The sequence below is a fragment of the Scyliorhinus torazame genome, chromosome 3, assembly GCF_047496885.1.
Source record: "Scyliorhinus torazame isolate Kashiwa2021f chromosome 3, sScyTor2.1, whole genome shotgun sequence".
In the NCBI taxonomy this organism is placed as follows: domain Eukaryota; kingdom Metazoa; phylum Chordata; class Chondrichthyes; order Carcharhiniformes; family Scyliorhinidae; genus Scyliorhinus; species Scyliorhinus torazame.
In genome coordinates, this window is record NC_092709.1 from 21,359,699 (window position 1) to 21,382,621 (window position 22,923).

The 22,923-nt window shown below is 46.7% G+C and overlaps 1 protein-coding gene across 6 annotated transcripts in view; it reads right to left on the reverse strand.

Moving 5' to 3' along the window:
* The window catches only part of lef1 (lymphoid enhancer-binding factor 1), a 188,191-nt gene that overhangs the window by 16,410 nt on the left and 148,858 nt on the right, over positions 1-22,923 (reverse strand). For 2 of the 6 annotated variants that reach the window (XM_072495385.1, XM_072495386.1), the window contains exon 10: positions 4,620-6,013. The exons of 2 other annotated variants lie outside the window; for them this stretch is intronic. In XM_072495385.1, the coding sequence (XP_072351486.1) occupies positions 5,817-6,013 (197 nt within the window). In that variant the 3' untranslated portion in view covers positions 4,620-5,816. Of the gene's footprint in view, positions 1-4,619; positions 6,014-22,923 lie in introns of those variants that run through there. 2 more of the 6 variants (XM_072495387.1, XM_072495388.1) reach the window with 1 other exon arrangement.

Genomic DNA, 22,923 nt, shown 5'->3' on the forward strand with positions numbered 1-22,923 from the left:
GACAGTGCTAGCCACTGTGCTACCGTGCTGCCCCTGGAGCCTGGGTTTAACACACGGGTTGTGACAGGGAGCTGGTCAGGTTTCCTGGCTGGGTGGGATCAGGGGCGTGGTGGACAGGCAGGGTTTAGAGACGTCCCATGACCCCCAGGAGTAGGTTGCTGATAGTGTCACTGGTCAGGCTTTTACTCTGAGAGGGGCTGTGAGCCACGGAGGGTTCCAGCAGCAATGTGTCCTTCGGGGTGAGCTCTGCTAATCCCCTGCTTCCTCTGTGTTGGGCTATGCTTCGAGGAGTGCATTGAGGAGTGCCAGCATCTGATGGGCCAGAGATTATGCAAGGCCACGCCCATCCCCTTGATGATACAACTGAGGTAGGAGGGTTCCCAGAGGGGCGGGCTGGGTGGGGATCCACATGACCTCAGAGCATTTGCAGGATACTGTCAGCACTCAGCAGCCAGGAGCCTGTAAGTTGCAGCTGGGGGGTGGGTTTGAATTATTGTATGCAGCAACGTGGGTCTCAGCCACAACTCACACCAATTCACACCCGGCTGAAAGAACAGGAGCATCGTGGAGGGGGAGAAGTGGGGGTGAGGACCGGAACATGAGAATGGGATTGGTGCCCGGCGCCAATCCCGTTTTTTGGCTGATGCTCTATTCTCCACCAGATTGGGAAACCGCCACTAGCGTCGGGCAATGGAGTTTGCATCCCAGGGTTTGTCATTCCCGTAATGCGCATTTAGTCAGCCAACTTTTCAACTGGAGCCTGACTGCGTGCTTGTAGCACCATCGAACGTGCACCATCGAAAGTCTGAACAAGTCTGCTCGATAAATTGTAGCACCATCGATCACACACGAGGCGAGATGTAAAAAAACTTCAATCGAGGCTTTATTGAGCAGACTTGTTCAGACTTGTTCCCCAGCATCTCAGTCACAGAATGCAGCTGCGGGGAGTAACCCGGGTTCTTATACCCCGCCTATCTGGGTGGAGCCCAGTAGGCGGCAGATCCAATCGGGACCCAGCATCTGTCCTCCAATAGCTCCTCGGCATTCATGGTGTACCGTATTACCCCTAATACATACCACCACGGTGCTCTTTAAGAATAACTCTTTAAGAAGGGCTGTAGGGATAAGCCTGGGAACTACTGAAGCTAACCTTACTTCTGTAGTGGATAAATTGTTAGAAGGTATTCTGAGGGACAGGATCTACAGGCATTTAGACAGGCGAGGGCTAATTAGGGAGAGTCAGCATGGCTTTGTAAGGGGAAAGTCATGTCTCACCAATTTGATTGAGGTTTTTGAAGGGGTAACCAAGAAGATAGATGAGGGCCGGCAGTCAACGTTGTCCACATGGACTTTAGCAAGGTCTTTAACAAGGTACTGCATGGTAGGTTGTTGCAAAAGGTTAAATCTCACGGAATCCAGGGTGAGGTAGCGAATCGGATACAAAATTGGCTTGGCAACCAAAGCCAAAGGGTGGGTGTGGAGGGTGTTTTTTCAAACTGGAGGCCTGTGACCAGCGGTGTGCCTCAGGGATCGGTGCTGGGTCCAATGTTATTTGTTATATATATTAATGATTTGGATGAGAATGTAGGAGGCATGATTAGTAAGTTTCCAGATGACACCAAGATTGGTGGCATAGTGGATAGTGAAGAAGGAATGCAACAGGACCTTGACCAATTGGGCCAGTGGAGCGATGAATGGCAGATGCAGTTTAATTTGGATAAATGTGAGGTGATGCATTTTGGTGGATCAAATCAGGGCAGGGCCTACTCAGGTAATGGTAGGGAGTTGGGGAAAGTTACAGAACAAAGAGTTCTAGGAATACAGATTCATAGCTCCTTAAAGGTGGAGTCACAGGTGGACAGGGTGGGTGAAGAAGACATTCAGCATGCTAGGTTTTATACGGAGGGCAGCACAGTGGCTAGCACTGTTGCCTCACAGTGCTGAGGACCCGGGTTCCATCCCAGCCCCGGGTCACGGTCCGTGTGGAGTTTGCAAATTCTCCCAGTGTCTGCGTGGGTCTTACCCCCACAACCCAAAGGTGTGCAGGGTAGTTGGATTGGCCATGCTAAATTGCCCTTTCATTGGAAAAATAAAAATAATTGGGTACACTAAATATTGAATACAGGAGTTGGGACGTCTTGTTGAAGTTGTACAAGACATTAGTAAGACCACACATGGAATACTGTGTTCAGTTCTGGTCACCCTATTATAGGAAGGATATTGTTAAACTAGAAAGAGTGCAGAAGAGATTTACGAGGATGCTACCGGGACTTGATGGTCTGAGTTATAAGGAGAGGCTGGATAGGCTGGGACTTTTTTCCCTGGAGGGTAGGAGGCTTAGGGGTGATCTTATAGATGTCTATAAAATAATGAGGAGCATAGATAAGGTCGATAGTCAACATCTTTTCCCATAGGTAGAGGAGTCTAGAACTAGAGGGCATAGATTTAAGATGAGAGGAGAGAGATACAAAAGAGACCAGAGGGGAAATTTCTTCATGCAGAGGGTGGTGAGCATCTGGAACGGGCTGCCAGAGGCAGTGGTAGAGGCGGGTACAATTTTTTCCTTTAAGAAACAGTCGGACAGTTACATGGGCAGGGTGGGTATAGAGGGATATGGGCCAAATGCGGGCAAGAGGGACTAGCTTAGTGATAGAAACTGGGCGGCATGGACAAGCTGGGCCGAAGGGCCTGTTTCCATGCTTTAAACATCTATGACACTATGACTCTAACCCATGCTTAAATAAGAAGTTTTAAAACAATAGGGAGAGAAAGCAAGATGTTAAGGTGAATCACAGAGTTTTGAAGCAAGTGCCACTACATTCACGTGTAGAAGAAAGTCGAGGCTCCTGTAATTGTAAGGAGCAATTATTTGTTTGATATGTTGTATTTTATTCCTTAAACAACGTGGACAATTCAGCATGTTACTGTGCTCAACTAACCACCACCAGATTCTCTGCAAGACATCCTGATGAAGACATTTCCTCAATTTGGGCTGGTTGTTGATGGTGGAAGAGTTCACAGACTGAAGAAGAATTTCAAATGTGCATCAAAAAATAATCTACGAGGATGTTCCAACAAATCGTTTATTTTTTTCTTACATAATTTTATTAAATCTTTTGCCAGAAAGCGTACGACTGGATTGTCTTCAAGCAGCAGAAATCCTTTTTCACAAAAAAGCAGCCTCGCTATCGCCAGTGACTGCCATAGAAGCGACAACGATCCCCTGGACGTGTGGGAGCTCTGTTGAAATGCAGCTCCGATGCTGCACCATGCGCTATTGAGTGTGCACAGCTCACAAATTCATAGGGCACTCATGTAGTACTAAAAGCAGGCGGCTGGTGACGGAGCGATTGCACACGCATCCTTGGCTTCGCACCATCTTGTATTGGAGTTCCAACTGGAAGAGAAACCTGGAGAAACCCCCGCCCCCCGACCCTCACACACACACACACAGACAGCGTAAGCTCCCACGGGTGGGCAAAAGCAGCGAGCTTGCAGATGGAATGCGCTGCTGGACAAGTAGGTGAAGCTCTGCTTTCCGATTTCCAAAACCGAGAAGGGACTGGTTTAGCACAGGGCTAAATAGCTGACTTTTAAAGCGGGCCAGCAGCGCGGGTTCAATTCCCGTACCGACCTCCCCGAACAGGCGCCGGAATGTGGCGACTAGGAGCTTTTCACAGTAACTTCATTTGAAGCTTACTTGTGACAATAAGCGATTTTCATTCCATTGGAGGCGAAATTGGCGGGAACAGCTTTAATTTATCGCGGCCCCTTTTTGCATCCCTTCCGATTCCAGAGACGCGCCGTGGGTTACTCATCCCAGCAAGCCTTTCCTGTCAGCTTCACATGAAAACACTTGGCTTCCTGCAGAGGAACAGGCCTTTAGGCTCCCAGCCAGGAGGTTCACTGCAGGAAGGCTATACACACGGCGATGCAAAGCTGCTTCCCATTAGCAGCGAAGAATGCACTTCCTCACCAGAGGAAATGAGGTGCATTTCTGTTGTAATTTCCGCATCTTCTGCACCCAACAGCAACTGTCCTTCAGTGTCAGCAGCTTAATACCGTTCATCCGAGTCCTGAACCCGGGTCTATGCTTCTTAAGCAGGACCCTGACTTCGAGGAGGTTCAAAGTGCAGTTGAGATAATTGCCGTTGCTTCTGGCCAGTTGGGTCACGTGAAAGGGATTTTGTTCGCCTCTTAATCATTCTTAGGACCTGGACCTCGCTGGCAATGCCAGCATTCATTGTCCATCCCGAGTTGCTGGGGGGCCACTTCAGAGCGCAGTCAACCACGTTGGGTGTGGGACAGGAGTCACATATGGGTCAGAGTTGGTAAGGATGGCAGAAAAGTCCTCCCTCTCGGGCATTAGCGATTGGGCTTTAATGACGATCTGAGCTTCCGCCGCTCCCTGTTGCTGGTAGCAGCCTATTATTTTCCTGATACTTTAAAAACATGAACTCATGTTGCCATAGTGGGGTTTCAAACTCTCAGCCTCTGGGATTAAATCGAGGCCTCTCAATGGCTAACCAAGTAACATAACCACTCCACTCCCTTATGTCACAATAGAAGATTTACAGAGCCTCCATGTAAACAATGGATAAATAAACCACGCTGAAAGCTAAAAAAAAAAACAGCTTTTGACTTTATTTTTAAAATTCCAAATCTGCTTTAAAAGGAATAAGTATAATGATACAGCTCACAAGAAAGCTTATTCAAAGATCCCTGCTGTGCCTGCAACGTGAAAGATATTCTTCGCCACAAATCTGTCCCATCAGTTCAATCGAAACACTCATTAATGAAAAGACACCGTTTAATATTTTGTTCCAGTTATTTTTTTTTTCTCTTTTAAATAAAGCAATCCTGCGGCAGCTTTGAAGACGGGAGCCTCGGGTGTCCCAGAGGGGCAGGGCCTGGGCCACCAGCTCTCGTTGATGGGGTTAAAAACTGCGCGAGTTCAGTGGGGCCAATGCACGGATCGGTCCGCCTTCTGGGAGGGTGGGGAGGAGGGAGGGGGGAGTGCAGAAACACTGGCAGGATTGAATCAACCTCCTCTGAAGCACATGTCCCACTCGCCATTAACAAAGTGCCGCTCATGGTGGCATCAGGTGCTGTTGGAGGTGGACAAAGAAGTGCAATAGTGGTAATAAGTGAGTGAGAACCAGACACTGGCTGCGGGGTGGGGTATGGGAGCGGTCAAGCTGGGGATTTGTACAAATTTCCTTTTCGCCAAACAAGGTCATTGGAACCTATACAACACATTTATCTTGGTATCCTCCAATCCCATTTCAGGCATCATTTCTTCCAAGTGCTTAATGCAATGACTATGCATGTGTACCATAGCAGGGAGTTGAGAACCCGTGGAGAATGTGCTTCCAGATTAAAAAGTATTCACAAAAAAAAAGTAGAAAGACCCGACTCTCCTCAAATCCTCACTACAGCACACGTGCAAAAATGACTCCTCGGGCGAAGAAAGGGACCCCGCTCTCTTCGCGCGCGTGTACATGAAGGCCGCTGGCTTCGCTTCAGGCTGGGAACAGGGTGCGGGCGCAAAGCGCAACCTACATGGCAAGAACCTCCTCGGTAAGAGTTGGAAAGAAAAGGGATAGTCAGGAGCCAATTGGGGTTGTCCAGCGACAGTGATCAAATTACAACAATGGTCTTGACAGCATTCCAGTCGCTCAAGTCTGTTGAGTGCCGAAGTCCCAACCGCAAGATCCCCAAGTTCCGAATCCTGGAGCTTCCCGCCACTCAGAACAGTCTGCCTCAGTCAGGTGAGTGTTTTTTTTTTAAATTTTGTGTGTTTTCCAGGTGGCCTGCTAGATGGAGCACCACTTAGAAGTGAGACGTTCCATCTCCGGAGGAGGGAAGAAACTGACATCGTCCGGCTCACCCCACTTGACTTGGGCTTTCTGCTGACTGATGATGGAACAGCGTTGCTGACAGTCTCGGAGAAGTCTGTGGCCTAACCCATCCTGCTCCCCTGGCTGGAGCAGGAGGAGTTTTGGTGAGTGGCCTGTGAGAAGGAAATAAACAAGTGAATATTCGGGGAGGAAAGAGTCAATCCAAGAAAGAAAATACAAACTTTAAGCACTTCTTTTCTTACACCGTAGAAGGAAAAAAATACCCCCCCCCCTCCACTCCCCCGGAAAACTCCTGAAATTATTGTCAAATGCAGAGGGGGGGGGGGGCGATTTCGCCTCGCCACCTCCGCGTTTCCATCGCCCCAGTCTTCTTGCTCCTTTGGATTTTGCTCTCAGTCCGCCTCCTCCTCGATCATTGTCGAGGGCTGAGGAAAGGGGCTGGGATTCTCCGTTTCAGCGGCTAAGTGCCGGCTCGAACGGAGAATTCGCCGCGGGAGGTATACGATGACACAATCGGCGTCGACCCCTCGCTAATTCGGGGACCGGTGAGGGGCTCGCAGTGGCACCAAGTGAAACTCTGGGCTCCCGCGCCGAAAACAGCCGGAGAATGGGCGGGTCCCTGGCCGCACATGCGCATGGCTGACGACCTGCAGCCGTCGCACGGCGCACAACGCGGTTATGGCAGTTCCGAGGGGGCGAAACATGGCTGATCGGCGACAGACTGTCGCTGGCCCCGATTTGGGCGTCGGAGTCGATTCTACACCCGATTGCCGATTACGATAGTGGCGTTGGGCAACTGACTATCCTGCCCAATGTTTCTCAGGTATCTTAGCAGGTGCGCTTGGATTGTGGGTTCGGGGGGGCTGGCTATCCCTCCACTGGAGGCATCATACACTAGTCCAACTCTTCCCGCGCTTTAACAGCTGCGCGCAAGTGCTTCCTATCAGGAGTCACTGGGGAACGTTGTGGAGCAATAACATAGGAGCACGAGAAATTAGGAGCAGGAGTGGCCTACATGTCCAGTCGTGCCTGCTCCGCCATTCAATACGACCATTCCTGTTCACTCTCCATGTCCCTTGATTCCCCAAGAGATCAAAACTCTTTCTATCTCAGTCTTAAAATCGATCCCATGATGAAGCAGTCACAACCCTCTGAGGTGGAGAATTCCAAAGATCCGCAACCTTCAGAGAAAATAGATCTAATTGACTCATTTGCTCAGCTTTGCAACATAAGACCCCAGGGACCAATCTGGTGAACTCTGGCTGATTTTAACTGCCACTGGAGATTCGATTCCAATTCTCCTCCCGTGCCTAGTGGTCACTCAGGCAGACTTTCCGCTGTTTCCATAGCTATCAATTCCCGGGATAGGTCGCTAGTCTGTCGCCAGGGGCTTATCGCTCGAGGGGGCGTCACTCCATATCAAGCGTGGCTGACCAGAAGTCTCTCCCGCTCTTCCCGCCAGCCATTAGCGTGTTGGAAGGATTCACACAGGTTGGCCATGTAATGAACTCACCTTCCTTGGTCATCAGGTCCTGGGGTGGGACCCGAACCCAGAGCATGTGGCTCAGAGGCAGGAACTCTGCCCCACTGCGTCACAACACGTCCCCTATTCTCAATCATTTGGAGGATTCCGCACCCCGCCACAAAACTGGTTCAAACAACTCAGTCTAGCCAAGGACCAAATATTGGACAGTTGTGCTCTCCCTGGGCAGTACGTCGCAGACGCAATTTTATGGCAGAGGGGAGAAATTGACAATACCGAGTAATGCAGCAAGCGGCACGGCGGCACAGTGGTTAGCACTGCTGCCTCGCAACGCCAGGGACTCGGGTTCAATTCCGACCTTGGGTGACTGTCTGTGTGACGTTTGTACACTCTTCCAGTGTCTACGTGGGTTGCCTCCGGGTGCTCCGGTTTCCTCCCGCAGTCCAAAGATGTGCTTGTTAGGGTGGATGGGTTAAGCTAAACTGCCCCTTAGTGTTCAAAGATATGCAGGTTAGAGGGGTGTTATGGGGATAGGGTGGAGGAGTGGGCTTAGGTAGGGTGCTCTTTTAGGGGGTCAGTGCAGACTCGATGGGCCGAATGGCCTCCTTCTGCACTGTAGGGATTCCATGATTCCAGACCTTATTAATTTCACAATAATTGCACAGCGGTGAAAATAAAACAATTTTAGAGAGAAACCAACTGATCGCGAGTGGGGGAGGTCTTGTGGCACACCGGGCAGTGCCCTGCCTCGGAACCTGAAGCTCCGGGCTCAAGAACCCCTTAAGGCCCCTGCCACACATTGCTCCATTTGTGTGGCTGTGCTCTCTGGATCACCTGTTGCACATTAGCCTTGGCCAAGGGGTTTGGGAAAGTTCGAGGTTCAAATTCTGCCCATCGCTGATTTCGTTTATTTTTGGAGCTGTTGTAATTGGCCTTCACATCCCCGGGCTAGGAAATAACCAAGGTCCCTTGCAGTACGGAGGGGTGCGCTGCACTGTCAGAGATGCCCTCTTTTGGATGTGATGCTAATCTGAGGTCATGGCTTTCCTCTCATCTGGCAATAAAGGCTCCCATGGTGCTGTGCGAAGGACAGCAGTTGTCCCGACCAATACACAGCGGCGGACTGAGCGGCCAAACCGAGGTCCTGCCTGTCTTCTCAACTGCCTGCAAGAAACTCCCAATGACATTACTTGAAGTGGAAAAGCAAATTCTCCCAGTTTCCTGCTCAACCAATACCCAAAACAGATCATTTACCTTTGACAAAGAGTCATCCAGACCCGAAACATTAGCTCCATTTTCTCTCTCCACAGATGCAGTCAGACCTGCTGAGATTGTCCAGTATTTTCTGTTTTTGTTTTAGATTCCAGCATCCGCAGTGATTTGGATCTTATCTGGGGTCATTTGTCTCATTACTGTTTGTGGGAGCTTGCTGTGCACAAATTGACTGCATCAGGACAGTGACTATATTTCAGAAGTACTTTATTTGGCTTTGGAATGTCCTAAGGATGTGGAAGATGCTATATAAATGCAAGACTTTGTGGATGCTCCGCCGTTGCCTGAGATAAACAGATGTTTGGTCCCTTGTGGAACCGTAGGATATGGGGAACGGGCAAGAAAGTGGAGTTGGAAGCCCAAGATCAAACTGAATAGCGGAGCAGGCTCGATGGGCCGTCCAATCTACCCCTGCTCCGATCTCCAGCGTTCTTTCCTTTTTTGTGTTCTTTCTAACCACCGATTCCAGTCGGGCAGCGCTTCCTCATGCATTTGCATGTGACTGTCCGATGAGCAGTGGTTTAAGATTGTCTTGCCTAGACTAACAGTACCCCCACCACTCACCCTTAGAACTCACATATAAATGGGACAGACGGACAATGGAAACTAATCACCAAAAGTAGCGACAAAGTTTAACAAGCCCTTCAACAAAAAGGCAACGCAAGCAGGAGGGTCCATTTCTCCAGGGGACTGAATTGAAAAGCAGTGAAGTGATGTTAAACTTGTTCAGAATCTCGGTTAGACCGCACTTGCAATACTGGACACAGCTTTGGTCCCCATCCGATGACAAGAGTTGAGCGGCGATTAATTATCAGAAAGGACAAATAAGCTTTTGTTTCTTTACTCGAGAAATGGGAAAGCAGGGATGTGACCCGATAAGAGATCTTTAAAAATGGTGAAGCGGTTCATGAGGGTGGACATAGTAATGTTCCCACTTGATGGGGATTCAAAAACTAGGCGACAAAATATTAAGATTGTCACGAATAAATCTCATAGGGAATTCAGGAGAAATATTTTTACAGAGACAATGGTGGGAATGTGGAACTCGGCACCGGGAGGTGTAGTTGAGACGAGTTGGATGGATACATTTAAAGGGAAGTTGATAAATACATGAGGGAGAAAGGAATGCAAGGTTTGACTGATCAGGTTCGATCAAATAGGGTGGGAGGATGCTTATATGGAGCATAAATACTGGCATAGACCAGATGAGTCGAATGGCCTGTTTCTGTGCAGTAGACTCAAAGTAGCTTGAGATAACAAATCAAGGATGGTCACTTGGGTGAGATTTCAAAGAAGATTTGCTGATCATGAACTCATATCCCAAGGAAGGATCAACACCATTGGAAAGGAGGACACCACAAAACATGGCAGCTAATGGCCGCCAATAAATATAAGCTTGCTCGCCAGTCCCATCGGTCTCTCAAGTCTCCTCCGCTGTTCCACTAATTTCTCAGCTTGTGTGAGCTGCGAGCAGCAACAGGATTCTACAATTTTGGGATGCTTAAAAACAATGCCCCACCAAAGGTGGCTTTCCTCAGCCAGCCCCGGCCACAAAGTCTTCCAGACAGAAGGAACTCTCCAGCCCAATACTGCTCCGGAAATTAACGACGAGGAACTTCCAATCGCAGAAAGTAGAAGTATGCCTGAGTAAAGTAATGTCACAGAAACAATGCGGGGCCTGACTATTTTCTCACAATGGGGATCCTTGAGCAACTAATTCAATAGAGGAACCTGTCAAGCCCCTGTTGGAAATAACATATTCATTTCTAAAATCAGTGCCGGGAATTATATTTGTGATCATGCTTTCATTCCCACGCTACTGGCTGGTCATCCCTGAGTCCAGATCAATTGCTGCGTTCCATTTGACTTGGAACTCGATTGTGGCCATGATGGAAGATTCAGGTTTTATTACTGTATTATTGCTGTGTGCCAGGAGACCTTATTCTGTAAACTCCATGTAAATTATCCAGGTTGATCGCCAATGCGGTACTGAGGAACAGCTGGCTGCCGATGGTGCTGCCTTTCAGATGAGTGTTAAAGCAAAGCCTCTTCCTCCCTCTCATGTGATTGCAAAAGATCCCGGGCTGGATTCTCCATAGCCTGACGCCGAAATCGTGATCGGCGATCGGGCGGAGAATGGATTCCGACGTCGGAATCAGGGCCGGCGCCGGTTTGACGTCGGTCCGCCATGCTCTGCCCCCCCCAAACCGGTGATGCGCACCATTTCAACGCATCTGGCACGTCACCGGCAGGCCCACCCGCGATGCTCCGCCCCCGATAGGCCGAGTTCCCGGATGACGCGGGCCACGTGTGGTCCCCAGCGTGCGGGAACCCGGCGTGCCGGCTGCGGACAGTGTCCAGTGCTGCCACACTCGGCTGGCATCCATGCCGCAGGCTGGCGGGCTTCTGCGAGGGCTGGGGGGCCTGGTAAGGGGTGGACGGTGCAGCCGCGGTTGGCGGGTTAGGGTTCGAGCATGTCGGGAAAGTCTGCTAGCGTCAACACTTGACCTCACAAACAAAGAATCCAGCCCCCCATCTATTTGAAGAGGTGTATGGGAGTTATCCCTTGTGCTCTGGCCATCGTTTATCCCACAACCAACAACACTGAGATCAGAGCATCTCATCATTCATGCATTTGCTGTTTATGGGAGCTTGCTGTGCACAAATCGACTTCCAACATTACCTACATTACTACAGACGTAATCCATTGGCGGTAAAGCAGTTGAAGACATGATAGTTGCTGTATAAAAATGTCAGATCTTTCTTGTTGCTTAGAGTGTCCATAATGATGGCCACGGAGATCTCCAACCTCCTGCTGACCCAACAAGGGTGGGAAGGAACTGTGACGATGAGGAAGGTGGGCCAATAGAGACGGAGAATTAACTTTTCAGTCTGAATGGAGCTGTGCTGCTTTGGCGAGTCAAGTCGGGCTGGTGAGGGATGCGTTTTCACTATCAATAGATATGGTATAACATTTTCTGCTTGATATTTTGTTGATTGACAGGCCCAGGAGACCTGTCATCATTTGAGTCTCTAATCAAACCAGCAATCAGTCAGAGACACGAGAAAGGAACTACAGCAGGAATCCCCAAGATTGCCATTGATCACGATCAAGAGAATCTCCAGCTGAAGAAGGTTATGTCTACAGCTGCTGAGCATTACTGACTTCTCCCAGTTTGGTCTGACCCCAGATGTATGCCCTGAGCTTCTGCATGAAATTGTTTTCCATTGCATCTATACCAATGACCAGTCATCCATTTCAAGGACTGAAACTGAAAATGCAAATGGATACTTTTCTTTTTAAACAGTGGACTCAGGGAGTAAGAGTGAGGCCAAAGAGCTTCACAACCCATTATAGTCTTATGAAGTACACCAATTATGAGCAGATACATAGGCAAGGTCCCACAAATAATTGGCAATTGAAATAAATGACCTATTTTTAGTTAAGAGAAGAATATGTAGTTGGTCACCGGGAGAATTTCTTCTTCTTTTTAGATCTTTTGCAATCCAGTTGAACCATCCGACTGTTTTAACACCTTATCCAAAAGTGCAGCACTTCCAACCATGCAGCACTCCTCAGGAGGGCAGTCAATCCCCAACCTAGGTTAACTGCTCACATCCTGAATCCACAGCCTTCTTACTCAGATCAGAGCACTGGGCTCCACACACACGCACAAATACACACACACACATACACGCACAAATACACACACACACACAAATACACACACACACAAATACACACACACGCACAAATACACACACACACAAATACACGCACAAATACACACACACACACAAATACACACACACAAATACACACACACGCACAAATACACACGCACACAAATACAGACACACACACAAGTACACACACACAAATACACACACACAAATACACATGCACAAAATACACACACACACAAATACAGACACACACACGCACAAATACACACACACAAGTACACACACACACAAATACACACATACGCACAAATACACACACGCGCACAAATACACATGCACAAATACACACAAACGCACAAATAGACACGCACACAAATACAGACACACACACAAATACACACACACACACAAATACACACGCATGCAAATACAGACACACACACAAGTACACACACACGCACAAATACACACAAACGCACAAATACACACGCACACAAATACAGACACACACACAAATACACACACGCACAAATACACACGCACACAAATACAGATACACACACAAGTACACACACACACAAATACACACACACACAAATACACACGCACACAAACACACACACACAAATACACACACACACACAAATACACACACAAATACACACACAAATACACACACACAAATACACACACGCACAAATACACACACACAAATAAACACATGCACAAATACACACAAACGCACAAATACACACATGCACCAATACACACACACGCACAAATACACACACATGCACAAATACACAAACACACATGCACAAATACACCCGCACACAAATACAGACACACACACACAAATACACACACATGCACAAATACACACGCACACAAATACAGACACACACACAAGTACACACACGCGCACAAATACACACATGCACAAATACACACAAACGCACAAATACACACGCACACAAATACAGACACACACACAAATACACACACAAATACACACACACGCACAAATACACACGCACACAAATACAGACACACACACAAGTACACACACACAAATACACACACACAAATACACACGCACACAAACACACACACACAAATACACACACACACAAATACACACACACACAAATACACACACAAATCCACACACACAAATACACACACGCACAAATACACACAAACGCACAAATACACACATGCACCAATACACACACACGCACAAATACACACACATGCACAAATACACAAACACACATGCACAAATACACACGCACACAAATACAGACACACACACAAATACACACGCACACAAATACAGACACACACAAGTGCACACACACACACAAATACACACACGCACAAATACACATGCACACAAATACACACACACACAAATACAGACACACACACGCACAAATACACACACACAAGTACACACACACACGCACAAATACACACATGCACAAACACACACGCACACACACACAAATACATGCACAAATACACACACACAAATACACACACGCACAAATACACACACGCACAAATACACACACGCGCACAAATACACACACGCACAAATACACACAAACGCACAAATACACACATGCACAAATACACACACACGCACAAACACTCACACATGCACGCACAAATACACACAGACAGATACACACAGACAGATACACACATGCACAAATGAAAATGAAATGAAAATCGCTTATTGTCACAAGTAGGCTTCATATGAAGTTACTGTGAAAAGCCCCTAGTCGCCACATTCCGGCGCCTGTTCGGGGAGGCTGCCAAGGGAATTGAACCGTGCTGCTGGCCTGCCTTGGTCTGCTTTCAAAGCCAGCAATTTAGCCCTGTGCTAAACAGCCTCGCACAAGCACAAATACACACGCACAAATTCACACTCACACGTTCACAAATACACACACTCACGCACAAATACACAAACAATCACAAATACACAAACAGGCACAAATACGCACCCGCACAAATACGCACGTGCACAAATACACATGCACACAAATACACAGACACACACAAAAGCACACACACGCACAAATACACAGACACAAATACACATGCAAACAAGTACACACGCACAATACACACACAAATACACATGCACAAATACACACACATGCACAAATACACACACGCACAAATACACAAGCACACATAAACGCACAAATACACAAGCACATACAACCACAAATACACACACACGCGCACAAACACACACACATGCGTGCACAAATACACAGACCGATACACACATGCACATATACACACACAAGCACAAATACACACACACACGCACAAATTCACACACACATTCACAAATACACACACTCATGCACAGATACACAAACACACACAAATACATAAACAGGCACAAATGCACACACGCACAAATACACATGCACACATATACACACACAAATCACACACACACTCAATAGCACACACATGCACAAATACACATACACACAAATACACACACACAAATACTTGTACACACGCTCACAAACATAAAGTACACACCCACAAAAAGACACACAAACATACGTGCACATACACCAATGCACAAATATACACATGCACAAGCACGCAAGAACACAAACACACAAGCACACAAACATGCAGACCAGACACAAGCACATTCACACACACAACCACGCACACACACACATACACTACATTGCCCAGTGTATATTTCAGAAAATTCTCCAAATGTGGCTACAAAATTAATTCAATTACATTTACACCATTTCTGCTCAGGAAATGATTCTGTCTCCTATCAATCATGATGTTTATATATCAATATCATACACAACATCTATAATTTAGTCTCTATATAGATTTATATCTATGAAATACCATTTTGTTTTAATAATATGATTCAATAATACTTATCACTTGGCCTAAAGCACTTTGAAATTCATGATTTAGATATTTACAATGCAAATGATGACACCTTCTGCAGATTATAAATAAGCATTAAAACAGCTGATATATTTTGGAAATATTTTCTTTGTTTAGAAACAGGACAGTTTGCACAGGGCGAAATGGGTATGAATGGATTATTTTATTTAAGGGTTTCCCAGTAACAGAAAATTGTGTGGCATCAACTGCTTCTCAAATATAGCTCATCATACCTAGCCTCAAGCTTCAGTTACAGACAACCTGCGTTGCTCAACTTTGTATCGACTGGTTATTTTTGCACAAGTGGGCAGCACGGTAGCATTGTGGTTAGCACAATTGCTTCACAGCTCCAGGGTCCCAGGTTCGATTCCCGGTTTGGGTCACTGTCTGTACGGAGTCTGCACGTTCTCCCCGTGTCTGTGTGGGTTTCCTCCGGGTGCTCCGGTTTCCCCTCACAGTCCAAAGATGAGCGGGTTAGGTGGATTGGCCGTGGTAAATTGCCCTTAGTGTCCAAAAAATGTTAAGTGGGGGTACTGGGTTCTGGGGATAGGGTAGATACGTGGGCTTCAGTAGGGTGCTCTTTGTAAGGGCCGGTGCAGACTCGATGGGCCAACTGGCCTCCTTCTGCGCTGTAAATTCTATGATTTTATGATAACAGAGGCAATAAACGCAGCTAAGATTATACATTTTATTGTGGTGCAATAACTGATCTTTAACTTTCTACTGAAGTCTACAGGCTTTTGCATGGCTCACCCGCCCTGTGGCCAGGGAACCTACTGTGGGGGTGGGGTTAACTTTGGCGGGACTGCAAAATCCGTGGTGGGAAAGGCCGGAAAATCCCACCCAAAATGTATATTTGGATAGACAGACTGCACTCATAACAACACAGAGCTGTTTCTCAGCACATACACCCACGTGGCATGTGAACTGTCTAAAATCTGAAACTCCCTCCCTAAATTCCTCTCTCTCTGTTGTGTGTATGTGCATATATATAGAATTGACAGTGCAAAAAGGCCCATTGAGTCTGCACCGGCCCTTGGAAAGAGCACCCTACTTAAGCCCATGCCACCGCCCAATCCCTGTAACCCAGTAACCCCACCTAATCTTTTGAACACTAAGGGGCAATTTAGCGTGGCCAATCCACATCGTTGAACTGTGAGAGGAAACCGAAGCACCCGGAGGAAACCCACGCAGACACGGGGAGAACATATAGACATATTTCTCCTCCTTTAAGTTGCACCTTAAAACCTACCTCTTTGACACAGTTTTTGGTCTCATGTCCTCAAAGCAAGTAACATTTGTGCCACACAGGTGCCAGACAATAACCATCTCCAATAATGGAGAATCTAACCATTGCCCCGGGACATTCAATGGCATAACCGAATCCCCCCCCCCCCGCTATCAACATCCTGGAGGTTACCGTTGACCAGAAACTGAACTGGACTAGCCATATTAATACTGTGGTGCCAAGAGAAGGTCAGAGGTTAGGAACCCCGCGGCGAGTAACCCACCTCCTGACTCCTCAACGCCTGTTCATCATCTACACGACACAAGTCAGGAGTGTAATGGAATACTCCCACTTGCCTGGATGAGCGCAGCTCCAACAACACTCAAGAAGCTCAACACCATCCAGGACAAAGCAGCCCGCTTGATTGGCACTCCATCTACAAGCATTCACTCCCTCCACCACCGACGCAGTGGTAGCAGTGTGTACCATCTACAAGGTGCACTGTCGGAAGTCACCGAGGCTCCTTAGGCAGCACGTCCAAACTTAAGGCCACTATCATTTAGAGCGACAAGGCAGCAGATACATGGGAATAAAAATAAAGTTGGAATTTTATCCCTCGCTAAGTGAAAGGGGGTGGTTAGAGGAGGGTCTAAAATTCAGCACCATGGCAACAGTGAGACCTCATTCTTATCTGAAAGTCCATGGATGTCTCCTCTTCAGGATGGCCTGCAGTTCCAGCAATGACCACCGGTGGCACTCTGACAAGAGAACTGCAAGTCATTTGGTTGACTGGCAGATATCAGAGATGGCACTTCCTCTCCGAAGGGGCAGACATCCCACCTTAAGCCAACTAAAGGCCCGCCAGCCGCTTAATGGCTGGAAGATGAGTCAGCCAAGGACAGGAGGGCTCACTCCGAACTTTGATACTAGGGGCACGAGGCCACTGACCCATATACCACTGCACCCCCCCCCCCCCCCCCCCCCCTCACCATGTTAAATATCTCTTTCTGTGTTTCAGGGTACCATTTTGTTTGATAATGTTCCTATGAAGCAGCTTGCTTCATGAAAGGTGTTACATGAATGCAAGCTGTTATTGTTGCCCGTGCTGTCCTCAGGCCAACCCTCAATGCTTCTGTCGCTAAGTGGAACTCTTGTATACGAACATATGCTGCAGCCACCATTTAGACCTCTCCAGTGGAAAGGTCAGTGTATCAATAGGGCACTGCCCATCGGACAATCACATATTTGTCAGCAAAACCTATTTCCAATCTAGAGTATGGTCTAGATTCTAATCAGTTGGGGATTTTGTATGAACCAAACTTTTATTAGACATCATTAGACCATATGGAACGGTGGATTATTGAGTCTCTGAATGAAGCAGTCCACTCGCATTGTTTCTGTGCCCAGTTTGCTATTTTAACCAAGGTTGATCCACCCGTTACAAGGATTCATTTACAGCGTCCTGCTAATTACTGCCCTACCCTCACAGACACTTACATGGGCTCAGCAAGGCCATCACTGATAAACAACAGCCAACTCTTTGGCATGAGTAACATCTTTTCACCATGGTACTAAGTGGAAATTAGGCCAGAGGTTGGTTGGGATGCACCAGCAATTCAATACAGGAAGAAGTATTACAACACCAGGTTAAAGTCCAACAGGTTTGTTTCCAACACTAGCTTTTGGAGCACTGCTCCTTCCGCAGGTGAATGAAGAGGTATGTTCCAGAAACATATATATAGACAAAGTCAAAGATGCAAGACAATGCTTAGAATGCGAGCATTTGCAGGTAATTAAGTCTTTACAGATCCAGAGATAGGGGTAACCTCAGGTTAAAGAGGTGTGAATTGTCTCAAACCAGGACAGTTGGTAGCCCCAACCTGGGATTACCAAGGTTACCAACATACAAGGAAGACTTAATTACCTGCAAATGCTCATATTCTAAGCATTGTCTTGCATCTTTGAATTTGTCTATATATATGTCTCTGGAACCCACCTCTTCATTCACCTGAGGAAGGAGCAGTGCTCCGAAAGCTAGTGATTTGAAACAAATCTGTTGGACTTTAACCTGGTGTTGTAAGACTTCTTACTGTGCTCACCCCAGTCCAACACCAGCAATTCAAGGCATGGGACTCTATTCAGTAGAATTGCCCTTCTGTCCCCCTCCCAGACATCAATGGCTTTGTATTTACGGCACATTTTCCTATGTACCTGTGACTTTTACGCAATCATGCACTGGGGGCAAATTGCTCTCTTGAATAGAAGGCGGTAAGCTAGAAGGAATACATGAGAGGAAATTAGAGTGAAGATTGAAGAGGGTGATGCCACACTGGAACGAGTTGATAAGTTTGTCTCTTTAGGAAAAATGATAACAGTAGATGGTAGGTCCGACGACAAAGTCAGCAGAAGGATGAAGATGGCCAGAAGTAATTTTGTGAATCTGAAGGATGTGTTAACAACAAGATAACTCAAGCTTGTAACAAGGGAAAATCTCATGCGATGCTATATTCTATCCACTTTCCTGTATGTTGCAGAAACCTGGTCAATTTTAAGGACCTGTGGAAGAAAATAGAGGCCTTTGGAATCTGAATGCTGAGATGTGCACTTAAAATTCCACATACTGAGTATAAGTCAAATTGAGAGGTGCTTGAAATTACCAGAGCAAAAAGAACTCTATCCAGAAAAAAAGTCAACATTTCAGCCATTTGATCAGAGCTGAAAAGCTGCAGAGATTTCGACCATAAGGAAGAGTGGAGGTCAGCAGAAGGAGGGGTCTACCTAGGGGTGGTTGGATGATGGACGTCACAGAGAGGTTGCAGACCCGCTACAGTGGATGTGAGGATGGCGTGAGGCACATGAGCGTGGCGTACCGCGGCAGAGGACCTCCTGGCGGGAGTCACTACAAAGAGTAGCAGAAGGTGGTTCCGAAACAGTTGCGGGAGGGGATGAGTGTGTTTTTGACGTGGCAGGGGATGGGAGGCTGATGGAGTATTGAATGAGTTGGGGTAAGCCTGGTGTGCGGGGCGGGGGTAGATTGGTGGTGGGTACAGAGCAGACCAGAGCACTGTCTCATGATGGTGCCAATAAAAATGACTGGAAAATGAACAATGATAATGATCATTAATAATTCAGTATTTGTAATAGCATACATACCTGGAAGTTTTAAAAGGAGCTAGTCCGTTGCAGGATATAAAATAGCGGCAAACGCACTAAATGAATCATTGATTAAAAATATTTCTCCGGGATGTGCATCCTGGCGAGAATCCTTCTCCCAAAAATAAATCTAATTCGTACAACACCTGCACACCTATGACGTTCCCCACCAGCCCCCCTTCCACAGCATGAATAGATATGTTTGTTCTGCCTACAGCTCAAGTGACAAGAAACTCACTGCAATTTTAGTTTAATTATCTGTTTTCACATGTAATAGAACATAGACTCGATGGGCCGGGAGGCCTCCTTCTGCACTGTAAATTCTATGAAAAACATAGAAGCTTATATTCACTCCAGCTGTCCTTTGATTTGGGGAGGGGGCCTGTGCCAATATTTGTTAAGTCGTTGGTCAGCCTACTCAATTGTTGGTGTTCGATAAAGTGCCGCGTACAAGGTTACTGCACGCGGTTTTGGGGGTGATATATCAGCACAAATAGAGAGTTGACTGACAGACAGATATTGGGATCAATGAGCCATTGGCCAATGGGCCAATCAGCTTTGCAAACTGTTACTAGTGGGAGTCGCACAGGGATCAAGTGCTGCGGCCTCGTGATGTCAGGTGGCGACATGTAGGAGGAAGTCGCACGTTGGGTGGCTCCTGCTCGAGGCTTGATTTTTTTTTTTTAGAATTTAACCCCCCCCCCCCCGTCCCAGGGGCAATTTTTCATGAAATAAGTGCAGGAAGACATAAGGAAGGAGGATGTCCAAGAACCAAAAGAAAGCCGCCGTGAAGAAGGGGGTGAGTGAAGGTTCGCCGTCGAGCAAGAGGGTCGGCTCGGCAACTGGAAAGATGGAGGAGGCTGGGTCGCTTGGTGGGGCCTCACTGTTCACGGCAGAAATTGAGTTTTCTGACTCTCAAGGAGGTGAAATTTCAGCTGAAGGAGATGAAGGACGGGTTTCACAATTATTAGGGACTGTTTATTACGCTCTTTCGAGAATTGGTTGCCATTGAACATTAGGGGGGGAAGGAGGGGTTGGTGGTATTGTTGTCCTTGGTCACACTGTTTACGGATTGTGTTTCTTTTTACCTGGAATGTACGGGTGGATGTTTAGGTCTGTATATTGAGCGGGGTGCGGTTTGTGTGTGGGGGATTGTTATTGTTTTTGTTTTTGTTTGTTTTTTCTTTGTTTGTTTATTGAAGAAAATGTTGTAAAAGAGGAGAATAAAAAAGATTTTTTTTTAAAAGTGCTGGGGCCTCAACTATTTATGACCTGCAGCAATGAGTTGGATGAAGGCACCGACTGTTTTGTAGCCATGGTTGCTGGTGACACAAAGCTAGGTAGGAGGGCAAGTTGTGAGGTGGATACAAAGTCTGCAAAGGGATATAGTTATGGTTAAGTGAATAGGCAAAACATTTTTCAGATAAGAGTATAATGTGAGAAAATGTGAGGGTATCCACTTTGGCAAAGGAGTATAGAAAAACAGAATATTAGTTAAATGAAGAGAGACTGCAGAGTGGGTGCCTTTGGGTACAAATCTCTGCTGCTGGGATTCTATCCCTCGTATCCACTGGAGTTTAGAAGAATGGAATTTGTAAGAGGCGACCAGATTGTAACATACAAGATTCTCATGAATCTTGACGGGTGGATGTGGAAAGGATGTTTCCACTTGTTGGAAAATCTAGAACGAGGGGACACTGTTTAAAAATGAGGGATCGCCCATTTCTGTTTCTGATCAATGGTAACACCCAGGATGTTGATTGTGGGGGATTCAGAGATGGTAATGCCAATGGATGTCAAGGGACGATGGTTAGATCCTTTCTTGTAAGAGATGGTCATTGCCTGACACTTGTGTGGCACGAATGTAACTTGCTACTTGTCAGCCCAAGCCTGGATACTGTCCAGGTCTTGCTGCATTTAAACATGGACTGCTAAAAATATGGTCAGGTAGGTAGGTCCGAAGAATGGGCAGGTGGTTTCGAGATTTACAGAGGAAATTCCGAAGCTTAGGGCACGGACAGCTGAAGGCAGGGCCATCAATGGTGGAGAAAAGGGGAGAACGGTGAGAATGCAGAACAAGCCGGAGTTCATCGAACATTGAGTTCATGGAAAATTATAGGGCTGGAAGAGGACAGAGAGATAGGGAGGGGCAAAACCATGAAAGGTTTTTAACAAAAGAGCAGGACTGTTAGATACAAAATATTGGTGAGGCAGCGTATTACATAAACTGGGATTTCCAGTCCCTCGAGTGTTAATGGACTCCCTGCCGGTCATCCGTATTCTCTGCCCTTTTCCTCCCAGAAAATCTCGGCCATAATGTTTTCAACTCAGAAACAGGCCCATCAGCCCAATTAATCTATGCTGCTCTTTATGCTACAGGTGAGCCTCCTCCCACCTTATTTCATCTCCCCCTACCAACATATTCGGCTCTCCATCAAATTGTTACCATCCTGTTCGAGACCATTCGCATTTAAAGAGAGATTCTAAGAGTTTGCTTTAACCAATAGAACTACATCACAAGGTTTCAGTTTATTTTTAAACAAAACACAAACGTTACTGCAGATAAAATAATTAAATGAAACAAGCGCTATTAACATAAGAATGGCTTATAACAATGCATGATATGCACACAGGTACAATTCTTTCACCCCCCCCCCACCCCCACCCCAAGGACCTTCTTACAAGACGCATAAATCTTAAAAGTTATTTATTAATGTAGGGACCACCCATAAGTATCCCACAGTCCCCTGGAGAATTTCCCATCAGCTTCAGCTATCCTCAAAGATAAAACTTTAATTTAGCCATACTTGACTGCAGAGGCCTCAGTCCCTTATTTTGCTTACTTTTAAATATTTCCAAGCTAACTCTGCTGATTGCTTTCTTTGCCCCAAGACTGTGAGGACCATTGCAGATTCTTCCACTCGTTTCAAACTAACAATCTTCCAGCTTCTGTTCCCTCACAAAATTAAAACAGAGATTAAACTTCACCCGAATTCCACACGGTCAGTGATGGAGCTGTTTTTTTACTTTGCTCATAGTGCAAACCAATCTAAATGCCATTTACTTTGGCTATCTTCTCTCAGTGAGTAGCAAACCACATGAGGTCCAAACCGCACCTAACACTCTCAGCAAACACACAGGTCAATTGGAACCAGACAGCCTTCCTGAGCTTCATCCATCTCCATGGTGATGTAGCCTGCTCTGGGCTGCCCTCAAACCGACCTTTAGATTAATTATCCCTCATTTACAATTTCTTCTTTGATCTGATAAAGTAAATGGGTTTT